The sequence below is a fragment of the Vitis riparia genome, chromosome 9 (genome assembly GCF_004353265.1).
Source record: "Vitis riparia cultivar Riparia Gloire de Montpellier isolate 1030 chromosome 9, EGFV_Vit.rip_1.0, whole genome shotgun sequence".
Taxonomy (NCBI): Eukaryota; Viridiplantae; Streptophyta; class Magnoliopsida; order Vitales; family Vitaceae; genus Vitis; species Vitis riparia.
The window spans coordinates 18,890,816-18,916,990 of NC_048439.1; the positions used below are offsets into that span (position 1 = coordinate 18,890,816).

At 34.7% G+C, this 26,175-nt stretch overlaps 1 protein-coding gene across 1 annotated transcript; it reads left to right on the top strand.

Annotated features, from left to right (window-relative positions):
• The first annotated feature begins 3,729 nt into the window (after positions 1–3,729).
• LOC117922258 (ubiquitin receptor RAD23b-like) lies at positions 3,730–25,279 on the top strand. Its single transcript, XM_034840322.1, has 13 exons — positions 3,730–3,888; positions 5,198–5,359; positions 9,208–9,246; positions 9,340–9,500; positions 9,595–9,636; positions 16,670–16,847; positions 16,926–17,093; positions 17,173–17,238; positions 17,914–17,961; positions 18,047–18,156; positions 22,010–22,088; positions 22,184–22,303; positions 24,679–25,279. The coding sequence occupies exons 1-12, from the start codon at positions 3,823–3,825 to the stop codon at positions 22,298–22,300; spliced, it is 1,236 nt and encodes a 411-aa protein (XP_034696213.1). The 5' UTR covers positions 3,730–3,822; the 3' UTR covers positions 22,301–22,303; positions 24,679–25,279.
• The last annotated feature ends 896 nt before the right edge of the window (positions 25,280–26,175 follow it).

The following is a 26,175-nucleotide window of genomic DNA, read 5'->3' on the forward strand; positions in this document are numbered from 1 at the left end:
AGGAGGTGTCCAACCCCTCAATGCTGCACTTGTGTTCTTCTACCACTTTTGGTTTTTATTTTTATTTTTTAATTTCTTTATCTTGGTTGATATAAAAATATATACACATATTTTTTGTGAATTTCTCAATGAAAATTTTAATTTAAAAGTTGAAATTTGTTTTTTTTAAATCCAATTTTTTATATATATATTTTTAATTCACTGAATGTTTTAAAATTATTAAGGTTACGGAGAGTGGAAGAGAAGAAATGAAGAAAGAAGAACAAAAATATAGATGTATATTGATGTGTAAGGGTATTTTGGTCTTTTTTATTTTTATTTTATTTTTTTGCTAAAAAGTTTATAATTCAAGTGAATGTATAAAAAGTTTAGACGGATGGAAATTTAAATTTTCACACTAAATTTTAATTATATTATATTTTTAATTGAAGTTGTTTTAGAACTTTATTCTCCTCTCAATAACAAGGTTTAATTTGTTTTTAATTTAGTGTTTTGATATTTGCAAGAAATAAATACGAAAATCAAGGTTTTGATTATGCAAGTTTATTTGTTGGAAGAAAGGAAATTGATTTACTTTAAGGGGGTGTTTGATACGTCGGAATAGGGAATGAAATGAATATTTTGTTTTCATTCCTATTTCTTAGTGGATAGAAATGAATTTGATGATTTCATTTCTAGCATTTGGATGAACTTAGGAATGCAAGATTGGAATGATTATTTGTTTTTATTCTAATGTTTGATAATAATAGAAATAGAAATGAAAAAGAAATAAATTTACAATAATATCCTTTCATATAATTTAAAATATTTTTTTTTATTTAAAAAAAAATAAATTTTGAGAGTTTTTTTGTTATTAAATAATAAGACTAAAAAAAACATATACTCATTAAATAAAAAATTAACGATAAAAAATCATATAACCCTAATGTACAAATATTCAATTATTATTTTTATTAAAAATTTGAATAATTTGTCATGCTTAAGTAATTATAAAATTATATTTTAACAAAAAACAAAAAAGAAAAAAAATATTTATTATAATATTTAAATTCTCAAAGCTAGAAATGTTTTTCTTATTTCCAAAAGAGGAAATAAAAAAATTCAAATTTTATTTTAATTTTCAACAAGTATCATATCCGATAAAATCCATAACCTTAAAAAATTTTAAATATTCGTTTTTTTTTAATAAAAAAAAAATTATGGTCTTGAAATATTTTTTCTAAATGTCGTGAAAGATTTGATTGATTCAGTTTGGGATAATCACTTGTTACATAGAAGTGAATGATGAATGGGTCTCTAACTTTGTAAAGAAGATAAGCACCAGACTTGAAGAATGAGATAAAAGAGTAAAATAGTAAATTTAGGTTATTTTATATTATCAAAGGGGTTTAATGAATCAAAATACCATCTACTTTTGATGAATTCAAATCCGACTTATAAGTTGGATTTGATTTCTGCCTGAATAATTTTTTTATTCCATTTATGCCTTTTTAACATTTATCCAAACATGGAATAAGGGAGAAAATGAATGAAATGTTTATTCCCACTCCTCATTCCCATGTACCAAACACCCCCTAAAAGAAAATTGAATATATTAATTGAAATATAAAAAATTTGTAATACAAATAACCAAAAAGAAGTTCATACTTTAGGGGATATTTGATAAAACGTAATACTTATTACTTAATGATTTAAGTTAACTTTAAGTTAAATTATACTTAAAATATTGACTTAAAACTTCTTACTTAATTCTTCATTTAAGTATTAAAGTTGTTTGATAAAATTAATTTAAAATTTATTTTAAATTATCGAATTAATGAATTTATTCCCATAAATTATAATTAAGGTAAATGAGGTTGAATAACAATGAAGGTCATCACGTTGCAAAAAAAAAATTATGAAGGTATCTAAAATTAATAATAGTGAAAAAGTAAAATAAAGATGTAAATTTAATAATAAGTTAATTATCTTTACTTACTACTTAAAATTGTTTTTGACTTTAAGTTATATCATTAATTTATTTCACCAAACATACTTAATTTACTTAATGATTTAAATTAAGTTATTAAGCCACTTTAAGTTATTAAGTTGATTTACCAAACACCCATCTAAAAATGGGAAGAAATAGAAAATGTGAATTAACTAAAATTCATGTTAATACTTAAGGATGACAACGGGGCGGGTTTGGGACGGGCTCCCCCTATCCCATTCCTGTCCCAAAATATATAATTATTTTCCATCCCCATCCCAAACCCGGGGCGGGGCAGGGTTCGTGGTCTCATTCCTTTTTCAAATAACCATTAAAATCTCATCCTCGACTCGTCCCGACCCGTGTATGTCTTTTCCCACACTTTCTTAGCAATCAATAGAACATAGAGAAAAAATGAAAAAAAAAATGATTATGAATTATGGAGTTGTTAAATTCTAAATGGCACATAAACGAAATCTATGTGAAATGGAAAATTTGAAAATAAATACGAAAATAAAAATTATCAGAAAAATGATTACAGATTTCAAACTAGGGTTAGAGAAAAGATTTTTTTTTTTTTTTTTTACAATTAATGAGTTGATAAAAAGGAGATAAAAATCATAAAATCATTCCATGTGAAGCCACTAAATCAAATCGGATTGGCTTTGACAATAACCAATTACTTGGAGATTTTAGGCAAGAACAAGAAAGAGGAAATTCGAGCAAATAAAACCTAGAAATTTAGGGTTTTTTTACCTGTAAACAAGAAATCCAAACAAAACCAAAGCCTTTAGACCTCGGATTTTGGTACTCTTGGTAAGCTTTGACTTCATTTACTTCGTGTTTCAAGAAGGCAGAAAATGAAGCTAGAGGGGTTGTCTTCTCCACAAGTTGTGAGCCCTATCTCCTTTCTCCCCTAACGGCTCAAAAGTTGAGATGGAAAATTTTTGAGTAGGGAAAATCAATCCGAAAGCTAGGCATCTGAGAACAGTGAGGAGAGATTTTTGTGTTGAAGGGGAGTAATCGTAAGGAAGAGAGAGGAAGTGGAGTTTTTGGTATTTTGTAAGATATATATTCGGGACGGGGCGGGGTGGATTATTATAAAACTCGAACCCGCCCCAAACCCGATTCAGGTTTTAAAAATTAAGCCCAAATCCGTCCCATCCTCGATTATTGTGCTCTAATACCTGCCCTAATTGGGGCGGATCGTGGCGGGTGACCTGACAAACCTGCGAAATTGCCATTCCTATTAATACTTTAAATTTCTTTTACTTCTCACTTTATATTTATTTGTTTTGGTACAATATTAATAGGTAATTAAATTCTTGTTAATGATTGACTACCAAGCACTCTCCTTTGATTAAATTCCCTTTTCTTTTAAATTATTTTAATTATTTCTTTAAAGGAAAATAAAACGAAAATTTTTTTAAATGATTATTTGAAAATCTGAAATGTTTTTAATATGCTTTTTATATGTTTAAATATATTTTAAAAATAATTTTTATATGTAATATTTTTTGTATAATTATTTTTTAAAATAGTTCTTAAAAACTAATTGAAAAAGACGAATTATTTTTTATTTTGAAAAACAATAACCTCCCAAACGGTCCTAAAATTAAAAAAAGAAAAAGGAAAAGAAAAACAAAATTACATTTCTGGATTTTCATTTCTTAATTGATTTTGTGGGTCACGTGCCATGCACGTGTATGAAGCTAAATATAAACAATTGAACCCCTCCCCTCTGCAAGAGCAACATAAACTTTATTTGGGTTTGATTTCTCTCTGGATCTGTGTGGAAGCTTTTCTAGGGTTTTCATTTTCCCAGTTTTTCCTTCTGCTCCTCAGCTCCTGCCATGAAGCTCACTGTCAAGACCTTGAAGGGAAGCCATTTTGAGATTAGGGTTCAGCCCTCCGATACGGTCACTCTCTTCTCCCCCTTTTTTTTTAAATACATTTTTCTGGTTTTTCTCAGCATCCAAACGGATGCTGGTTGGGCTTTGGATGTCATGGGGCGTGTTGTTTGGAAGGACATAAGAGGAATGAGACTGGTGAAGCGAATGGGTTCACGTAGGAACTGGTTTTTTTTTTTTGTTTTTTTGTTTTTTTTTTTTTAAATTTTCTTTTATTGGGACATGTCAAGAAATGGTTCGGTTTTTTGAGTATTGAATTTTCCTGAGTTTTCTCGGTCTCCAAAGAAAAGAAATGAAAATGATGGCAAGAATGTTTTTTTTTTTGCACCCTTATACTTTTATCAATAAATGGTCTGGTTTTTGGGTTTCCAATTTTCTTGAGTTTTCTCCCCGGATTTTGGGGTTTGAATTTTCCTGAGTTTTCCCTTGTAGCCGAAGAGTGGTTGAAATAAATGAAAAGCAATGAAAATGTTTGTGGCATTTCCGTCACTTGTTTCTTCAGAACTTGTCAAGAAATGGTCTGGTTTTGCCTTTTTATTTGTTTGGAAAGACTATATTGTTGACCATTGTTGCTAGTTTGAAGAAGTAGCCTTCTTTTGGGGATGAAAACTCTCTTTTGAGAACTGAAGACTGAACCTAATTTCGAGAGGAAGTTTCTTGTTAAGATATCTGACGAGCTCCAGCTCCACTTGAAACCATTGCTAGGTTTCCCAATACAAAAATCCATGTTCTCATGAAGAAAATTGGCTTGACATGGTCTTATTGTTCAATTTTGATTGGAAAATAAACAATTGTTTTGAGAGTGTTTTTTTAACAAAGTGTAGAAGATCATTTATAAATGCTCTGAGAGTTTTTAGTTTTTAAGGAGATTTACCGTCTGGGCTGTACTTAAATGTTGTCCTATTCCCTCTGTTCAAGCTTCAAGCTCTTATTACCATGCTTCTGTTTGATTGTGATCAATAAACTTAATACCAAAGCGGAAGCCAGGACAAAAAAGAATTAATTGGGCTAATCCAACTTGATTTTCTTGATTGACTTGTAATTTAACTTTGCCAGAGCAAAAACTTACCAACTGCAACTTGCTAACAATTTTTTTGAGTGGGCTTGGGTTTTTTTTCCTTTTCTTTTTCTTGTAAGTGGTTTCTAGCTAATAATTATAGGAGCTGGAATTGAGTATGACGTTGTATTTGTATTCCATTTTTCATTCCAATTCTATTTACTCTGTTCATCTGTGTTCCCATGAAATATATTTGCCTGAGTGTGTTGCAAACACCACATGACTTAATGAAAACCTTGGTAATTGCTTGTTTAATTGAAGGTTATGGCGGTAAAGAAAAACATTGAAGATGTACAAGGAAAAGACAACTATCCGTGTGGGCAACAATTATTGATTCATAATGGAAAGGTCTTGAAAGATGAAACTACACTGGTGGAGAACAAAGTTACAGAAGATGGTTTTCTAGTGGTCATGCTTAGCAAGGTAGGTTTTTTTTTTTTCTTTCTATCTTTGGGCTTTTTAACAACTGTTGGTGCTGCACTTGCATAGTCGTATAATAAATTTAATGTTTTGGTATCATATGCTAACTTTGGTAATGCATAGCATATTGCTTTTGTTATTAATTGTTTGTATGTCCTTGTTTCACTAATGGCTTTTACCAGAATTTCTGGTTTTAAACTTCTGAAAACCTGTGTAGATTGCGCTCATTCTCATTACTTTTGGGAAATGTTTACAAAATTTGAACTTTCAAACCCTGTTATGACTTGAAAGATGCTCTGGCTTTACAATTCCATAATTAATGATACATTTTCATGAATTAATTAAATTTCATTGGGGAATTGAGTTAGAAAAAGAGATGTTTGAAACCTTGTCAGTAGGCGCGAAGCTAGCTTGGGTTTGGGAGAGACGCATGCCCCCCCTCTCCCCCTCTCTCTGATAAAATAAAATCAAAAGGGAGGGCTTGATCCCTTGACTGCAAGTATAATGGTAAACAAGCTCTCCATTTGTCTAAGCATCACAATTTTACCATGTTTTGCCCCCCAACATAAATATCTTAACTTTGTGCCCCCACCTACCTTGACTGCTTTCCTGGCTCTGCCACTGCCACTGCAGTTGCCAGTCTCATTCTAAAGATGTTCTCTCTCTGCACAAGCTGATAAAGTTTTGGCCACTTTAGATTTGTGTTTTGTCCTTTCCTTTCATTTGTGACTTGTCATTGCAGCACAACTATCTTTTGGAGGGTCTTCCTAGCCTTCAATGGCTGCTTAATTATTTTCATTTTCTTACTCCTTGTGTGTTTATTGGCAAGATGATTTTATATTTAGATTTTACGGATATATCGGAAGTATCAGTGGAGATTTTGACAAAAATTTGAACATAAATGATTCAAAATTCATGAAAATGCTTAGAAAACTTTAAAAAAATGATAAATTAAGTAAGAATACATATATTAAAGTTATTTTATAAGTGTAATTGATACAAGTATGATTAAAGATAATATTTATCAATTTTTTTTATAAAAAAATTAGCTTAAATTCCTTTAATATATTTATATTTATTTATTTTAAAAATTTAAAAATACTTTTATTAAAACATGTTTTTATTACATTTTAAATGAAAAATTAAATTAATTTATATAAAATATTTTATTTAAAATTTAATTTTGAAAATTTTATTACAAATCTATGGTGACAATTTTTTTTATTAACATTAATTTATTTAAATAATTAAAAATTATATTAATAGTTTATCTTAACAAATTAATTTTAATTTATATATAAAATATTAGAACTTCATTATTATTATTTTTTTTATATTTTAGCAAATTTTGAATAAATTTATATTTTTAATTTTTTAAAATAAAAACATTCAAAATTATATATGATTTTTTATATTATTTATATTTTTAATATTTAATTATCATATAAATGATGGTTTTATACTTTTAGTAATCAATTAAATAAAATGTGTAATTAATTTATTTATTAAAATATTTTTTTAATAATGGTTTTTAAGATAACTTGTGTGTATATCTAACAAGGGCGAATCAGCCAGGTGGTTGCTATTCTTCATCCCAAGCCTTTTGGGCTCGGTTCAATACCTCGCAGCAGCGAAAATTATTTAAAAGGGCTCAGTTTGACTGAGAGCAGCCTGATAAAATCGGGAAATTCTCTGTAAAATTGGGAAAAATCTTGATAGGAGCCGATACTTCAGCGATTATCCCGAAAAAAAGGAGAAATATCGCAAGACCTACTTTCGGTCCCAAATTTCCTGTCAGGTCCCACCAATAGACAAAATATCGGTGAAATTTCGCCGATATTTTCCAACATTTTGGACACTGGTTATATGTATGTTTCCTAAAAAAATAGTTTTTTTTTTTTTCCGCAAATGGGCTTTTATTATTGAATTCACATTGTAATTGTTACAATATATCTCTTTGTTGTTTCCTATAAAAAAAAAAAAAAATTGTTATAGAAGACAAAATTCTTATGGTGTGTGGTTAGTAACTTCTTGTGTGGTAATATTCCAACAGATTTAATTTATGTATATTGTCGCATTTAACTTAGAACCACCCAGCCTCATAACTAGTGCTTGAGCTAGTAGTTGACCATTACCTTGGCTTTCCAGGATGTTTGCTAACCATGATAAGTACAAGGGTTGGAAAAGAATCACTTGCACTATAAGAAAAGACATGATGCCTTCAGGTCTATTTGGCAGCCTGAGAATACATGCTCTGGCTATGAACCATGTGCTACATGGAGAACAATTTGCTGCCAAATTAATGAAAGGTTTTGTTTCAATCAAGAAAATATAAGACAAAACCTAGTAGAGTTGATTGACCCAAGACAAGACTCCATAAAAGGGTGTAAGCTGGAGTTCCCTTTCAGGTTTTCTGGTCCCCATTGGAAAGGTCTAGGCTGTACTCTAGGTAAAAGCCAAATATTAAACCCTCAATTCATATGAAAAGTCCTAATTCTATACTTAAACCCTCCTTTAGCAATTTATAAATCACACTAAACATTTCAATAGAATTAAAAAGTGCAGGATTTTGAAAGATCTTGCATTGGCTCTGGGTGCATGTGCCTCATACACACAATCCTAATGTCTCCACTCTTTCAGTATATTGGCAGCATCAGGTCCTTGCCATCTTGGACATGATTATCCTAATTTTAACTATTCACAAAAAGAGGAAGACTTGTGGCCTTGTCCTCCCTCCTCTCTCTTATTCACGCACTCCAACAATGGCAGTTATGGTTCTGCTACATTTCTTGGCAATCGAAGGAAGCAGAACAGAAGATTAGTTTGCAAGACCTGATTCAAGATGCAGAAAATGAGCTGAGATTTGAGGGGCTCTCAATACTCAAATCAGGGTTGAAACTGAAAACTATCTGGTCAGAATCCCATTTTCACTCAAAGCTCAACACATATTTAAATACAGTATTAAAAGCTCAAAGGAAAGGAGTGAGGTTCATTTCATTACTCTGTAAATATAGAAAAGGAAACCAACAAATTAACTGGGCACTGCAGACAGGTTTGCTGCTTCTCAATGTGTTTCTTTTTGACACTCCAAACTTAGGATCTATATGACATGAATGCCCCCAAAAATAGAAATAAGAATTACTTGTTTCATGATAAAATGGGGATGTTGGTAATGTACCTAGTTACTTGTTACAATCCACACAAGCATAATCTTTTTCGATCAACTTCATATTCATATGGTGTAGTTTGACTATCAGATACATGCCAAACATGCCAAATTACAAGATTTTAGTTTTGAAGAATCAAAAGCCTTGTCCAAAAATTGTGCAACCAAGAAAAAAATTGAGAAGGGGGTTTCACAAAGTTTGAAAATTACATGAGATTGGAAACTCAAAATCTTGCTCAAATTTCCATTTATGCTGCAGATGTGAAATTATGTTGATGCTCATGATTGGTGCTGTTTTTCAGTACAAGTGCCACTGATTTGAGGCCTTTCTCTGCAATATGCTTATGGTAGTTATGGAAGTTAGCACATTTTTTTAATGTGAACATGGCTGATATTTTCAAGAATAATATCTTCCTTTTAGGTATCATTTTCTTTTTTGGATCCCTATTGGGACTTGAACCTGCAACCTTTCACATCCCCACTCCAGCGCCTTGCCATTTGAGCTGGGCCTTAAGGGCTATTTTCAAGAATAATATCTTTACTTGACACTGGCCAGGATTGGAAGGATTGGTTGACTTTCCCTGTTTCTATCTTATTTGATTGTCTGCTTGAAGCTTCTATAAAATACCACTTTGACATGCTATTTTTTCTTTATCATAATTTTTGGTTCTTTCTGTCTTGACAGAGTAAATCCATAGGAGCAACAGGGACCTCATCTGCCCAGGTACTCTTCTTGCATTACATTACTCTTAAATGAGTATTTTGCCTAATTTTTGTTCTTTTAAATCATAACATTTATTGTACTTGTTTTGTGCAGTCTGCATCCACTCCTGCACCAGCTGCTATTCCCACTCCTGCCCCAGCTCCTATTCCCACTCCTGCTCCAGCTCCTATTGCCACTCCTGCTCCAGCTCCTATTGCCACTCCTGCTCCAGCTCCTAATCCTACTGCTGCAGCTGAAGCTCCTGTAAATGCACAGTGAGTTAATATTAGTGACTTTCAGGTGTTCATGTAATTGATTTGGGTAAGTTGAATAATTCCAATTTACTTCTTGTGGGCTCTATTCTTGCAGGGCCCCAAGGAGCATTTCTACATCTGAGGTGGCAACAGATAGGTATGGCTTCTATTTTTAAACTTTCATTGTGTTTATTTTTCTCAGCATTGTTTCTTATCAGTGCATATGCACAATGAACCGATGAATCAAGGATTTATAATATATCTAATATATGGAAGCTAACCTGTGATTGGTAACTAAGAAGATAATTGAGACTAGAAGATGACCTTTTATTAATTTGAAGAATTCTAATAAATTTTTTTGTGGATGTGCATCCCAAGAAAACCAAATATTTGGCTTGGTTGATTCTCCTTTGTCTTTTCACCCTTGTGTGGTTGCTCAAAAGTGCAGTTCCTTCTCAGTGAAACCATAAAATACTGGAATATGGATTTTCAATGGACATATTCATTCTTTGACCTCCAACATTTGGGGGTGAGAAAGACTGCTATGTTGGAGATGATTTGTTTGACGCTTTTTGGACTAGAGTGCCTCCTTTTCTTTAATACTAGGTATGTCTATGAGCAGGGCATGTTACATGCTATATTTAATAAACTTTAATATATTTCATTTTGTGTAAATTATGATTGATTTATGATCCCTTAAATACATGATATATTTTAAAATATAGTAATTTTGAGATTAATTGCATGATACGTATATGAGAAGATTATATATATAAGAGGTTCGAAATTCACTTAGGGAAGTAACAAATATAAAATTCTAAGCATATAAAATTTTATATTGTAAATATGGATTAAGTGTTAAAATCCTCCTCCTTTTACTTACTTTTGGAGTGGGTGAGGGCGGGCTTAAATTATGGAACAATCTCTATCGTAGACTTAGTCAAATGGCTTGGAGTTATTTTAAGAGAGGGGTTATTGCTCTTGCTTTTCTCGTATTCTTTTTGTTCTTGCCTTGGTGCCTTGTACACGACCATGTACTTTGATGCACTTTTCTTGATAGGCACTGTTGATATATTTTTTGCTTGCTTGTCAAAAGGAAAAATATTATAAATATGTAATTATGTTAATAAATGTATTTAATTTAATATAATATATATAAAAATGAAAACTAATATTTATTAAAGTTGTTTTTAATAATATTTTGAAAAATAAACATCATCTATGAATAAAAATGATTTTAAGTAATGATAAATTAAATATATAACTATTTTTTATACTACAAGAACATATTTCTTCTTCTTTTTTTTTGATCAATAAGTATAATATGTATAGCAAAGAGGTGCTAAAGAAGCGACTCAAAGATTTACAGTATAGAATAACTCACCCCCTTACAAAAGGACCCAAGACACTAGGAAAGCACAAAAAACCCTATCCCTTAACGCATATACACCCATTCTATAAAATCTATTAAGGTCGAAGGGCCATCTTTTATCCACAATTTGGTTTCCGATCAAAGTAAATATACAAAAGAAATTTTCAGCTTTTGGATGGACAACACACCGTCCTCAAAAGCAATAGAATTCCTAGCCTTCCAAATAACCCAAAATAAGCATAACGGTCCCATTAGCCACGCCACCTTCCTCTTCTTGCCCACAAAAGAGCCTCTCCAACTTATGAGAGTTTCCTTAACCAAAAGCGGAAAAACCCAAGAAACTCCAAAAAAAGAGAGGAGCAACACCTCCCTCGTTCTTTCACAATGAAGGAGGAGGTGGTCAATCGACTCCCCACACTTTTGGCACAGAAAACACCTATTTGCCAAAGCCCAACCCCTCTTTTGCAAACGGTTCAAGGTTAAAACTCTACCCCACGAAGCCTCCCATGCGAAGAAGCTTATCTTGGGCTGAGCATAGGACATCCAAATACTCTTTGAAGGGAAAGAAGCTGAAGACACCGGCTGCAACGCCCTATACAAGGATTTTACTGAAAATACCCCATCCTTTGATTCCACCCATCTCACCCTATCCTCCTCATCCGCCCTCACCTTCTTCCCATCCAAGCAACAAAGTAACCTTCCCACTTCTTCCATCTCCCAATCATTAAACGACCTATTAAAAGTAGGGGTCCAACTTCCCCTCCTTTCCCCCTCGGCTGTCCAAACTTCATTTACCCAAGCCTCTTTAGACATTGCAATAGTAAATAATGAAGGGAAAGCCTCGCATAAAGGGCTAATTCCACACCACTTATCTTTCCAAAAACTCACATTCTTGCCATCCCCCACCTCAAAGCTAAAAAAAGGGGTCACAAGCTGTCCCACCTTATTTATAGCTTTCCACAAACCAACTCCATAGGCCTCCCTAGTCTCACCAGATCTCCACCCTCTTTCCTCCCCGTACTTCCTTCTAATCACTTGATTCCAAATGGCCTCTTTTTCGTTTGCAAAGCGCCATGCCCACTTGCCAAGGAGAGCCTTATTGAACAAACCAAGGTTCTTAACCCCCAAACCGCCTTTACTTTTGTCTTCACACACAATCGGCTACCTTACTAAGTGAGGTTTTCGCTCAAGAGCCCCACCTCCCCACAAAAAATCCCTTTGTATCTTTTTCAGTCTCATCCTAATTGCCTTAGGTAACTGGAAGATGGACATGAAATAGATTGGTTGGTTGGACAGAGTACTCCGAATTAAGGTAATCCTCCCCCCTTTTGAGATGTATTGCCGCTTCCACATAGCCAATCTCTTTCGGAATCTTTCCTCTATACCATCCCATACACCAACAGATTTAAAAGGAGCACCCAAAGGCATTCCTAGATAGGTGGAGGGCAAATTTCCCACTTTATAGCCGAAATCATCAGCCAACTCTTCCATATTTTCAACTCTACCAACTGGGATCAGTTCACTTTTTTCCAAATTCGCCTTTAACCCTGAAAAAGCCTGAAACCACATTAACAACTAGCACAAATGTGTCAATTGATCCTCTTTAGCCTCACAGAAAATCAACATGTCATCAGCAAACAATAAGTGTGAAATCTGGACCCCTTCACCCCTTCTTCCTCGAACCATACAAGGCGTCAAAAAACCTCCAGCAATTGCTCTTTTCATCAAACAGCTAAAGGCCTCCGTCACTACTACGAATAAATAAGGCGAGAGGGGGTTTCCTTGCCTTAAACCCCTTGAGCTCTGGAAAAAACCCGTTGGGCTGCCATTTACCAAGACTGAAAATCCAACAGTGGATAAACACCACTTTATCCAACTACACCACCTTCCTCCAAATCCCATTTTCCCCAACACCGCTAATAGAAACGCTCAATCCACATGATCATAGGCTTTCTCAATGTCTAATTTGCAAAGTATTGCCCCTCTATTACTTTTCAAAATGGAATCTATTGCCTTATTAGCGATCAACATGTTCTTTTTAATCTCTATGGTGGACTTAGTCAATTGGCTTGAAGTTATTTTAAGGGAGGGGCTACTGTTCTTACTTTTCTTGTATTCTTTTTGTTCTTGCCTTGGTACCCTTGTACACGACTATGTACTTTAATGCACTTTTCTTGATAGATGTTGATATATTTTTTTGCTTGCTTATCAAAAGGAAAAATATTATAAATCTATAATTCTGCTAATAAATTTATTTAATTTATTTGATATAATATATATAAAAATGAAAGCTAATGAGGAGCTAAAAGGTCTCATGGCTTCTCAATTCAATGGTCTTATTGGGCCTTTTACTTTGGCAGCCCATAAGGCTATAGGTTTTAAGGTGGGGGGAATGTTAAAAGTGGGCTAGACCTAGGAAGAGGAATGGTAGGGGTGGAGGCCTTAAGGGGGTTTGTGTTTCTCTAGACATGGTTAAGGGAACAAAGGGTTCACTAGAGCTTTTCGATGGGGGTGGTTCTTCTATTGATTTCCTTGAGACGGCGTAGAGGAGTTGTGCCAGAGATGCGATGGAGGGGCAAGCTCCGTTGTCGGTATTAGGGTCGGAGTGGTCTCGTGTGGCGCTCACTGACAAAGCCCTCATAACAGAGGCTAATATGTTTTCTCCTCTCTCTAACTTGGGGCTTATGGAGTATGGGAGTGGGCTGTTTAGGATGTTGCTTTAGGATGGTAGTCTATTGGAGATTTCGGGATTTGAAGGATCCTTTGCGTAAGGAGTTGGTAATTAGGGCTGGGGAGCTGGGAATCACTAAGGCACTGGAGCTTGCTTGTGTTTTGGAGGGAGAGGATCTTGTTAACCTTCCTAGTAAGTTGGTAAATTTTAGCAACTATGTGGGGATGCCAGTTGTGGAGTTTGAGAAGGAGATCAACTGCCTTATGAAGAAATTGGAGGCAAGAAAAGGGTGCGGGGTTAAGGTCTCAAGTGGAAGGAGGAAACACCTCTCGGCATCTTGTTTTGAGGGGGAATTACAAACTTGAATGTTCGGTTAATTACGATAGTACTTTGTGTACTATCAGGGGAAAGGCAAGGAGCACTGGGAACTCAACACCCATCTTGTGAGGTGGTTGTTTTGTTTTTTGTATTGTTAGAGGGTTTTGGGTGGGGGATGGATTCAAGGGGGGCTAGGCTTCTTGTAAAGGGTGGTAGGTTTTTGCCTCACTTTTTTGTCTTGCTTGCCTTGTGGCCTTTTTGTATACTTTGTGTGTACTTTGATGCATTATTTTGCGAGCGCTTTTAATATATTCTTCTTATTTACCTATAAAAAAATAAAAATAATATTTATGATATTATAAATTGTAATTTTTTTTTATTAAAATTGTGTTTGATAATATTTTGAAAAATAAACATCATTTATGAATAATAACAATTTTAAGTAATTAATGATAAATTAAATTTATAACTATTTTTTATACTACAAGTGCATATTTCTTTTTCTTTTTCTTTTTTGTTTTCATTTTCATTTGGGTAATTTAAAGTTATTTAAATGTAAAGATTTTTTTAACATTATAATGCAAAGTGGTTTCCAAGAGCCAAAATGCTTTTGTAGAGGAAAGACAAATTCTAGATGTGCTTATAGCCAATGAAGCTATTGATTCAATGTTGAGAAGCAACAATTGGGGGGTGTTGTGTAAGCTGGAAATCAAGAAGGGTTATGATCATGCAAATTAGAAATTGCTTTTGGTTTTGGACAAAATGGAGTTTGGGTAGAAGTGGATCAATTGGATTAGATGGTGCATTTCAACAAGTTTCTTAGTTTTGGTGAATGACACTCCCTTTATATTTTTTTAAAGCTTTAGAGATCTGAGGCATGGGGACCCACTATTGCTATATTTGTTTCTGTTAGCCATAGAAGCATTTAGTTGCCTCCTTAGGAGGGCTAGGGAGGGTGGTTATCTATTTGGCTTCAAGGTAAATGGCAAAGATGGTGAGAGAATGAAGGTTTTTCATTTTTTGTTTGCTGATGATACTTTGATTTTTTGTGGGGCCACCCAAGCTCAAATGACCTATTTAAGTTGGTTAGTTATGTGGTTTGAGGTTGTTTTGAGCTTGAAAATTAACCTAAGCTAGAGTGAGGTCCTACCAATTGGGAGGGTGGAAAAGTTGGAAGGTCTGGCTTTTGTTCTAGGGTGTGAGGTGGGGATCTTTTGACCACTTATTTGGGTTACTCTTGGTGTGCCCCTTCCAATTCTTTGGTAGTTTGGGATGGGGTGGAAGAGAGGTTTTGCCAAAGATTGACAATAATGAAAAGACAATATATTTCCAAAGGGGGAGGTTGACACTGTTTCAAAGCACTTTATCTAGCTTGTTTATCTATTGAATGTCATTATTCTAGATGCCAAGAAAAGTGAGGGTGAGGTTGGGAAAGATTCAAAGGGTCTTCCTTTAAGGTGAAGGGAATTTAGAGAGAAAGCCTTATTTAGTGAAATTGAATAGAAAGGGAGACATTTTGGAAACAAGTTATAAGGGGAAAATATAGGGAAGTTGAAGGAGGGTGCTGTTCTAAGGAAGTTAGTGATAGGTATGGGGTTGGGTTTTGGAAAATCATTAGGAAATTGTGGGTGATTGTTAACGGTAGAGTCTCTTTTTCTATGGGCAGTGGTAGGAGGGTAAAGTTTTGGAAGGATAAGTGGGGTGTGGTAATGAGCCATTGTGTGTTTCTTTCCCCTCCTTATTTGCCTTGGCTAGTTCAGAGGAGGAGTGGGTCGTGGATCTATGGAATCAATTTAATGTTTGTGGTTGTTGGACTCCTAGTTTCTCTAGGTGTATAAACGATTGGGAGATTGAGAGTGCGGGGCCTTTTCTTTTAAGGCTTCAAGATAGGGGGGTGAATGGGGGAGGTGAAGATAAGGTGATATGGTTGGAGACTAAGTGTTTCTTTGTTTGTGAAGTCCCTTAATACTTGCTTAGAGCTTGGGAGTTCAACCCTTTTCTTAGAAGCTATTGTCTAGAACATTTGGGTTCCTCCTAAGGTGAGTTTCTTTGCTTGGGGGGCTTCATGGGGTAAAGCTCAAACTTTAGATCAATTTCAAAAGAGAGGGTGGCCCTTGGTTAACAATGCTTCCTTTGTCATGTTTAGGAGGAGTTGAATCAACCATATTCTACTACATTGTGGTATGACAAGGTGTTTGTGGCAGCTTTTGTTCTCTCTCTTTGGAGTATCTTGGGTGATATCTTCTTTGGTATGAGAGACCCTGCTAGGTTGACATGGGTCCTTTGTTGGAAGGAAACGGAAAAAAGTGTGAGGAGCAGCTCCTTTGTGTCTTTTTAGGACAATTTGGAAGGAGAGAAATAGAAGTTTGTTCAAAAATGAGTAGCGCTCTATCCAAAGTCTAAAAAGCTTGTTCCTTTTAACTTGTTTTCTTGGAGCCTAAGTTGTACATAGTTAAAGGCCCAATGTCCTTGTATGACTTTATTGATTGGTTGGGTCCTCACTGACGGAGTTGCTTTTTGTTTTCGTTTCCACTTTTTTTGGCCATCTTTTGGTGGCCGTTGTATACGTCTTGTGTACTTTGATGCACTCTTTTTGGTGCTTTTTGATGCATTCTTTTTCACCTATCAAAAAAAGAAAAAAATTTAGCTATTGCTGATATTGGAATCTATGTCCACCTTCTGGGGGCCAGCATCAGTTTTGTTACTATATGATTACTTGTTCAATTGTATGTGCACTAACAATGTGAGGCTTTATAGAAATTGTTTGATATTTTTCTTTGTTTTTAGTTTAAAATAAAATTCAAATTTGGTTTTGTATCTTTATTGCAGTGTGCTTGCTGATACCTATGGTCAAGCTGCTTCAAATATAGTTTCTGCTAATCATCTTGAGCAAACTATTCAACAAATAATGGATATAGGCGGTGGAACCTGGGACAAGGAAACTGTTACCCGTGCACTTCGAGCAGCTTACAACAATCCAGAGCGAGCTGTGGATTATTTATATTCAGTACTTTCAAACTCCTCAAATGTTCCACTCCAATTTTTGTTGTCATTTGGTTATTGATGACATTCCTTCTAAATTCAGGGGATTCCAGAAGCAGCAGAAGTTGCCGTTCCAGTGGCTCATTTCCCTGCAGATCAAGAAACTGGTGGTATTAATTCATCAACTGCAGCGGTTGCAGGGTCAGGTGCAGCACCTGCTGCACCTGCCTCTGGAGTACCTAATTCTTCTCCCCTTAATATGTTTCCTCAGGTCAAGCTCGTGGTTTTGTGTGTTCTTCCTCTCTCCCTTGAAGTGTCTCTTACTTTTCTTTGAACCACAATGTCTGCAGGAAACGCTTTCTGGTGCTGCTGCTGGTGGACTAGGATCTCTTGAATTTCTCAGAAACAACCATCAGGTGTGAGTTTGGTTACATTATTATTATTTTTTTGATAGACAGAGTTTGGTTACATTCTTGTATGACATTCAGTCCTTGAAGTAAGAACCTTTTTTAGTTATTTTCAAGGGATTATGATGTTAAAGCTTTGCATCTGAACTGCTGAACCTGCTAAGAATGATGCATATAAGATTAGATTTTCTTGACTGTGTCATTCCTGTAAAATGTTACTGGCATAGTTGAAAGTAAGAATATAAATGCATGTTGGTGGATGGTGCATCATAAGAAAGGAAATAAGTGTGGAAACTTTGATAAAATCATGTAGGCTCTTAAATTTTATATACATGGTAAATAAAATAGTATAGGCTTGTATTTCTTTTTGTCACGCAAGCTATAAGTTCAGTGTAGTTGTTGAATTTTCTGTATTGTCCAACAAATTATTTTACAGATGAATGTCATTGTATATGGCCGATTTGTTTTGCCTTATGGTGCCTTTGTATATCCTGTGTTTGCTTTTGTTCACCCTTTTGTTAGCATTGTTAATACAGTGAATCTTTGCATATGAATTAAAAAAACATTGGGAAAAATAAAAAGAAATGTGTCATTTTATCTAGTCTTACCTGGATTTTCTTGTATGCATATCAGATTTTATAATGGTATGATATATTTGTTTCTGTTTTTTTGGTTGCTTTCTAGTTTCAAGCACTGCGTGCGATGGTACAAGCAAACCCGCAAATTTTACAGGTCTGTTTATTTTCTTAGTGGATGACTTCCAATGCCTCTTTTAATGTTTCCAAGTGTTAAGCTGCTTCTTCTGTTACTGTTACAGCCCATGCTTCAGGAGCTTGGCAAGCAGAACCCTCATCTTTTAAGATTAATTCAGGAGCACCATGCAGAGTTTCTTCAGTTGATCAATGAACCTCTTGAAGGTTCTGAAGGGTGAGTGCTTTATAAGCATATTGGTTAGTACTTAGAAGTTTGAAGCTTATTTAGGTCCTGTTTGGCACAGTTGTGGCTTTTCATTAAATTCTTTTAAAAAGATCTGCGTAGAGAAAAATTTTATTTAATCGAGATTTATGAATATTCAGTTACTAAATTTTTAAACGGACTTTTAATGCAGATAATTTGAAGAGCAAAAATAAATAGATAACTGTGTCATTTTTAAATTTTTTTAAAGGTTATAGATGTCTATACAAAAAATGAACATAAAAGCAAGTACTACTTTCCACAGCTCTTCAGGTTTTAACTTAAAAGCTGTTGTGTTGTAACTTTTATTAAAAGTACTTTTAAGTTGTAATGTCTTTAACCTAAAAGGACTTTTTCAATATGATAGAACAAGGGATAAAATAACTTTTGCTGTCAAAAAGCTTTTTAACCTTAAAAATGGTGTGCCAGACAGGGCCTTAAACTTCTTTGTCCATTGGGATGGATACCAAAAAATAATACAAATTAACAACTGTTTTTATTGTTTTGGGATATAGACATATTTTAATCTTTAATTGATTTCTGCCTTTTCCATGTTGTTCATAACCTTGCTGATGGCAGCATAAGTTATTGTATCTGTGTGGAGTAGGGTTGTGTTGTTGTGGGGGGTGTGTGTTTACCCCTGAAGTTTTGGTTGGATAAGGTGTCTTAACATCCAGATGATTAGGGAAAAAGCCTTCTTGTCTCAAGGTGATTGAGGAAAAAGACTTATTGTCTTAGGGTGATAGAATTGCCCTTTTCTGATTTTACCTTGCCAAAATCACCTCATGTCCCTACCTATCTTTAGTTTCCTGGTTAGTATAGCTTGTAGTTTTGAAAGGGATCCAAGAACTGGAAAATTATTGATCTCACGAGGCATGCATATGGAGTGGGAGAACACAATATGTTCCTTAGAGCCCTTCTGGCTGGGTAAATGGTTGTGGAGTTTTCCAAGAGAGCAAAGCTTGTGTTAGTACTCTCTTATTAAGAATACATATTATCTTATTAAAAAAAAAAGAGAAAAAATGTATATTATTTCGCCCTATAAATTAGATTGCTCCATCACACAATTGAGTTATTTCTAGGATTTTGATATGCACAAAAGTTAATTAATTATATGTTATACTTCCTATAAAAAAAAATTAATTATATGTTATACATATGATGCATTTTTTCTTTTTCTTTTTTTACTATTGCTTGGAAGGGTGATGTACAAGACCTTGGTTCAATCCTCCCCCCCTCCTAGTATTAATTCAAGGCTCTTTATTTTGGGGTGTATATTGCATTTGGGCTTCTTGAGGGGGAGATTTAAGAAAAATTACCAACCTGACCCTTAGCCTAAATATTATATTTGGTTATTTACTAACATCTCCCTTTAGAGGAGAAGGATGGATTGTTAGTGTGGATGATTTAAAAGATAATTTTAGTCATTACATTTATATTTTTCATTGAATAAGAAAGAAAAAAGGTGAGGATAGAATGGTTCTACTTAGGGAATCCTTTGGGCTTCGATTGAAGGTTTTATCAAATCATTATGAGAAACTATAATGTCTCAAAACTCATTTTTTTCCCCCTCTGGTAAAAACAAAATTATCAATGCCCTGGTAAGCTATTTCTTGAGGTACTAATACTTATTCAGCTTGCAAGATTAGTCATTGGAGATCAACATTTGTATTACTTGTATCATCATTTTATTAAAAGTTCCTTTCATGAAGTTCTATGGAAGAGAAAATGGAGGAGAGCAAGATAGGCCTTTAATTAATTTTGGTTATGAGAAGAAATGGAGAGAATGGAAGATGAGAAATGATGGTCCTATCATGGCCTTTTAGGAAGCACTCTTGCTCTTTGCGGAAGTGTTGTACCCAATCCACTCTTTTAAGTTTTCTCTCCAAAAGATATTAGTTTTGGTGGATTTGGAGAGTTTCTCTACAGATTTTCCTCTCTCTCTCTCTCTCTCCCTCCCTCTATGGATAGACCAAACAAAAGAAAGGGAGTGATCTTAAAGTTGTCTCTTCCTTTTCTCTTCTCCCCTTTGTGAACCAAACATACTGCAAACTCAAGCTATATCTGAAGGACTCATGTTGTCAACTTTATGATCCCTTTTTGGGGTCTCGTCTTGGATGTTTAACTTTAATAGGAATCTCGATGACCAAGAAATCATATAATTCACCTTTGGGGTTTTTATGTGTAATTCTAAAAGAGTTGTTATCATTTGGAAAGAGAGAGCATTTGAGATTTCCAAGATAGACTTGGGTTCTTTTTTATTTATTTATTTTTTATTTTTTTTAATAACCGAGGAACCTTCCATAAATGAGCCTTTTGAATTCTCTATGGGGACCTAAACCTTAGGATTCAGGGCATTCAACTAGTGGCAGGAATCAAGCCCAAGACTATGCACCTCTACCACATATCCTGTCATTTGCCCTAATCAATTGGGCACCCAACAGTTCGTGATTCAAAGTCGTGTTATCGATCATTGACTTGGAGGGTCCTGAGGTTCATTGGTCTCAGCATTGATATGTAAATATGTAAACATATGTTAATTTAAGAACTCCAAATTTTTTAAAAGAATTGTTAAAATTGTCACAAAAATAAATACAATCACATAGACAAAAAAAAATAATAAATATATAGAGAAAATATTATCCGTCGAATCAATAGTTAACATTTGATATTAGTATTTATATCCTATCTATTTCATATAATCCCAAATACCTAGTGAAAAACCTCTCATTTCGGTCAAAAACCTCACTCTCCCATTTCTATGCAACATACTCATTTCTTTGTAAAATACCCCTTTCGGTCAAATCTCTCTCTCTCTCTCTCTCCTCCCCCCCCACCCAAAATCCCATTTCTATGCAATAGACCCATTTCTCTGCAAATAACCTTTCATCTTCTCTGCACAATACCCGTTTCACCTTGCAGTCAACAACTTCTCACGTCATCTTTCCATGATACCCATTTCTTTGCAACTTACCCATTTGTTTGGAAAATACCCATTTCACCTCTTAACAACAACTTCTCACATCGTCTCGGAGGTTTGAAGGCATTAAACTAGAGATAAATTAGCCATACCCTACAAAAGCTTAGCTCTGAACAATGAAGATGCAGACCGAGATTGAGACTCCAAACTTTCCTTCCAAATTTCTTCATTTTCATGGTTTTTGATTTTCTCTGTTGTTTTTGACTTGGTTATCTGACTCGGCCGAGATTTTGAACCTTGGATAGCTTGGGTGCTTATGGCATTTGGTTATCAGCAGAATTTTGTTTCTTTAAGTCTTGCTCTCTTTTTACTAGTTTTCATCATTGGGTTTTCCTTGGAGGACTCCTCATCCAATTTTCTTCTTCATATTTTATTTTCATTATTTATGTGGTTGCTTGCTGAAAGAAAAAGATTGTATTATGAAGCTATATTTCTCACCAGATGGTCTCAACATATCCTCTTGCTGTCCCCTCATCATGTGTTAAGGAGTTTTTATTATTAATTTTTAGTTTGGATTATGCCATTTTTCATTTTAAAAGCAGAATACCGTTCCCCTTGAGGAATGCTCCTTACAGTGTGGTGATTGAACAAGAGGATTTGGATATGTTTTTCCTTGTTTTGTGTGCTTCATTTGTGCTGCTGATCAATTGTGTGGGTTAACTTACTAGATATTTTCTGGCATGTGATGAAGTTCCTATTTCCTTTCACAAGATGTTTAACGCTACGTTGCTTTCACATCTGAGTTAGCTAAGGTTCTATCTTCATTGGAGGGTTAAGATCTGCACAGAACCCTCATCATAAATGTATAAAGTGCAGTTCTGCCTTCTGATTGTGATCTACTTCCAGGGATATATTTGATCAGCCTGAGCAAGAGTTGCCCCATGCTATCAATGTTACTCCAGCAGAGCAGGAGGCTATTGAGCGGGTGTAGACTCCTTCCTCCTTGATACTGTCCCTCTCTTTTTTGCTTTTAAGTTCATTTTATAAATTTTCCTAATCATAATCAATTCCCCTCCCCAGCTTGAGGCAATGGGATTTGACAGAGCTCTTGTCATTGAGGCATTCTTAGCTTGTGATCGAAATGAAGAATTGGCAGTCAACTATCTGTTGGAGAATGCTGGTGATTATGAGGACTGAATGGTATGCTTCACCTCTACATTCGTTTTAGTTTGTTTTGGTTCATGGTTTCATGGTTGAATTTGTCCTTCAAGTATCTTGTTTATCTGTTGAAAAACAGAATTTATTTCCTTTAGTTTGACCCATTGCCATCCAATGGTGTTTCTCATTAAAATGCTAATTGGTAAAGCCATCTATTCACAATGTACACATATTGATGAGTGCAAATAACCATAGTGCCTTGTTAGTGTGTCATACAGAGACTGCTAATCAGTGTATACATATTTGAAGGTTGAATAAATGATCCTTGGAGCCGATATTGAAAATTCGAATATATTAGCCAGTGGCTATGAGTTCAGAAGTGTACTTATTGAATTGCTACTTGGTTCAGTCTGAACCTCAGAATTTGTCCCAATGTAGCAGATTGTAAAATGTTGAGAGAAAGCTATGGTTAAATTATTTTTTCCATCTACTGAAAAAAATTCTTTTTGTAGTTCAAGGAAGAAAACACTCAATTGCCCCCATTTGAAAAAAAAACATGAGAAGTGTCTGCTACCTGTTACTCTTTGTTATGCATAAAGTATGCTTCCTAAAAACTTGTGGTAAATCCTATGATTATGTAAACTCCCGACTTCGCCTAGTGTACCCATATTGACACAACATGACATGGTCTGGATGCTGGATTCATGTCAGATATTGGTACTTTGCTTCAGATATGGCTGTTTGTTTGTTTGTTCTTTTTTTCCTTTCAACTTCCTTTGCATATTTATTACATTGAAAAATGATAGAATACATGAATAGCAGGGACATTGAGGAATATCCATAAAGGTATTTCGGGAATTGGTCGAAATATTTATAGAATACAAAACTTATCTTCAAACTTCACTCTTCATAGATAAATTTGGGATTTGCAATCGGAGGTAAGCTTGTTTAGTTTAGTAAAATGTGGGTCTCCAAAACCAATTTCGTAGGTTCAAGTCCTATAGAGCGTGATTCGATGCTCCCATTGGACCATTTGTATTTATATGCATTAGGATCCTGATTCTTGGATCTCTTGTTTCCCATGCACAGGTTCAATTCTCGTCGTTTGCCCATAACTAAACCACCTGGGGGTCACAATCCAATGGAAAAAGGAGATTCGTTATCTCATTGTTTAGTTTGAATTGTTAAACAGAATCTATAAAAAAATTTCAGTAGGCTCTAGAAGGAATTTCAGGTGGGCCAGTTTGAGGGGAGATGTTAAGCATATCGATTCTGTATCTTCCTGGACTATATGTTCATAACAATGTCATGCTTTCTTTTGGTACTCTAGAGAAACAAATCTTGATTGAGCCTATATTTGCTCAATGGATACAATCTACTCATGGTAAAATTTCATATGGGTTTGATGTACTTTTATCTTCACCGAATGGCCCGACATTCAATGCAGGGCGAAACATGAGTATGTCTTGTCATAGACCGGACATTTAGTACATGTCGCTCTTCAAGATCACTTAAAGGACACCTTTGGCATCTGGGGGTCACGGACTGACCATAGAAGCCTGTTCAATAAGTGGAATGCATTAGTTGACCGCTCTTAGGCTGGGCAGGAAGGTTGAAGAAGGGCAAGAATTAGAAGCCTTTGCACAATTCACTTCTGATCTTTACACAGCTACTCAGAATCAATTGGCAAGAAGTCAACAATTACTAAGAATATTTAGGGATAAGAAAGAAAAGATATAAGACAAGAGAAAAGAAATACTTATCAAAGATATCTTTACTTTCAATTGATTGCTGTTTAGTTTTTTCCCCTTTTATTATGCCATATCCCCATACCCATATCCAAATTATGGATTCTGTTATCCTCAATTTTGGAGTTAAAAAGAATCTTGACTCCTAGATATATACCCACATTCAACACCCACTCCTGAGTTAAAACAACATTGGTTAAATATATCGTCATCTTCTCTATAGGGAACCCTGTTTGGTACAAGTGTTTTCATCAGTCATCATTATAGAATTGTTTTGCCAGTGTTTGTCCCATTTCCTGACTGGTATTTTTGTTAATTACCAGATGGCCTAAAGGTACTAAAATCCCAGAATTTTCTTTTCTTTTTTCTTTTTTCTTTTGGCTGTTTTAATATAATAATAATAATAAAAAAAAAAAAAAATCATGCTTGTTTTTGGTATGTGGGGTCAATTTTTTTGTCTTTCACTTTTAATTGCAAGGCATGCATATAGCATTTTGGTGCCAATATTTTTCCGTTTGAAAGCAGGGATAAATCTTATTTACTGAGAAAGGTTTTGATGTTTTTGTTTTCCATCAACTAGAATAGTCTGCTTTTTCTTTCCCATTTCTCTTTTCCTTTTTTCACATAATAATTTTGTAGTATACACGTTGTTTTCTTGCTTGATTTCAGGTATCCTTGATTGATATCATCATTGACGTTCTTTGTGAGTTATCCCGAAAGTTACACCTCACTGTTGGAAATTCAAAGGAACTGTTTGTTCATCTTCTAGTATGTGGTTTTCACCCTTGTTGATCGGGTGGTGTTTCAGTAGGTTCCCATTGTTTGCCCATGAGCGCGAGTGTTCAAATTCTCCAAGAAAGTATTGGTTAAATGCTGCTTGCGGACTCTGCAATGCATTTGATTGGTGATGATTCTTTGCTTTTCCCCCCCCTCAATTCAGGCATACGGAATGGTGCAAGGATATATATAAATTAACTGAACTTTCAGCTATATGCTTCTACCTTTTGTTTTTGTTTTTGTTTTTGAGATGTTTTTTTACACATTGGATTCATGATCTAAGTGATATGTCAGTAAACCATATCTCATGTAGATGGCAGGAATAGCCGTTTAACTGCATAAAATTTCTAATGTATTGCAAGGACCATTGATGACTGCCATAGGCCAAACTGACATTGTCTGGCAGTTTATATTGGACAGTATGGTTTGAGGATTTGGCGAAACACCATTGTTTCCTTAAATGTTATAAGCTTGTCTTTTTTATTTTAACCTATTTGTAGGGTTTTTCTTTATAGGGTTTTTTGATTCAGTTTTATCATTTTTGGTTGGTGTGGAACATTTTCTTATATTAACCAGTAGATTGAGGTTTGCTTAAATTTTATGAACATTTGTTCTTTCAAGTAGTTTGTGACCAACTTTGCTGCTTTCTTATGTGGATTAGTTCTCGATGAAGTGCTATTGTATTCTAGGCTAAAGTGATTTGCACGAGGTAAAGTTTTTTGCTTTTTCTTCTTCAATGATTTAAGAAAAAAGAGGAAAGCATTTTTGTACATTATGGAATCAATGATGAATGGTTTTTTAATTCAAGAAACATCTTGACAGATTTTGAAGATTTGAGTGTTAAGATTCGGTTTAAGGAGCGGGGATTGAATTGAATTTACATTTAAAATCTATGACCTATGGTGGTGTTGAATTAATTTCATTATTTTGTCGAAGGGGATTGTGGAAAGGGGAAGAGGAGGTCGTAATGGTGGAAGATCTTGGGGAGGGGAGGGTGAGACCATATTGCCAGCTCTCTGGGAATGTAGGTTTGGCCATATTCGGCCACAACTTTGCTCCTTCATTCAGGGATAATCCAACTGCAAACAACACTAATCAGATGACTACAATGGAGGCTTCTCCAAACTTGCTCGCTGGCAACAATTGTTACCCGGATTCAGGAGCAAACAACCTTGTGCCTCATGACCTCAACGATTTGAGCATTGGATTTGAACAGTGGTCACAACAAAATTCTGATAGGCAATGGAAGAGGGTTTGCCTATGGCCCCATATCGGTTTTTCTTCTGTTAATAAGCTGAGAAATTCGACATGTTCCAAAATTCACAAGAAACCTGATATTGTTAGTCAATTTGCAAAGGATAAAATAATGTATCTTTTGGATTTGACCCA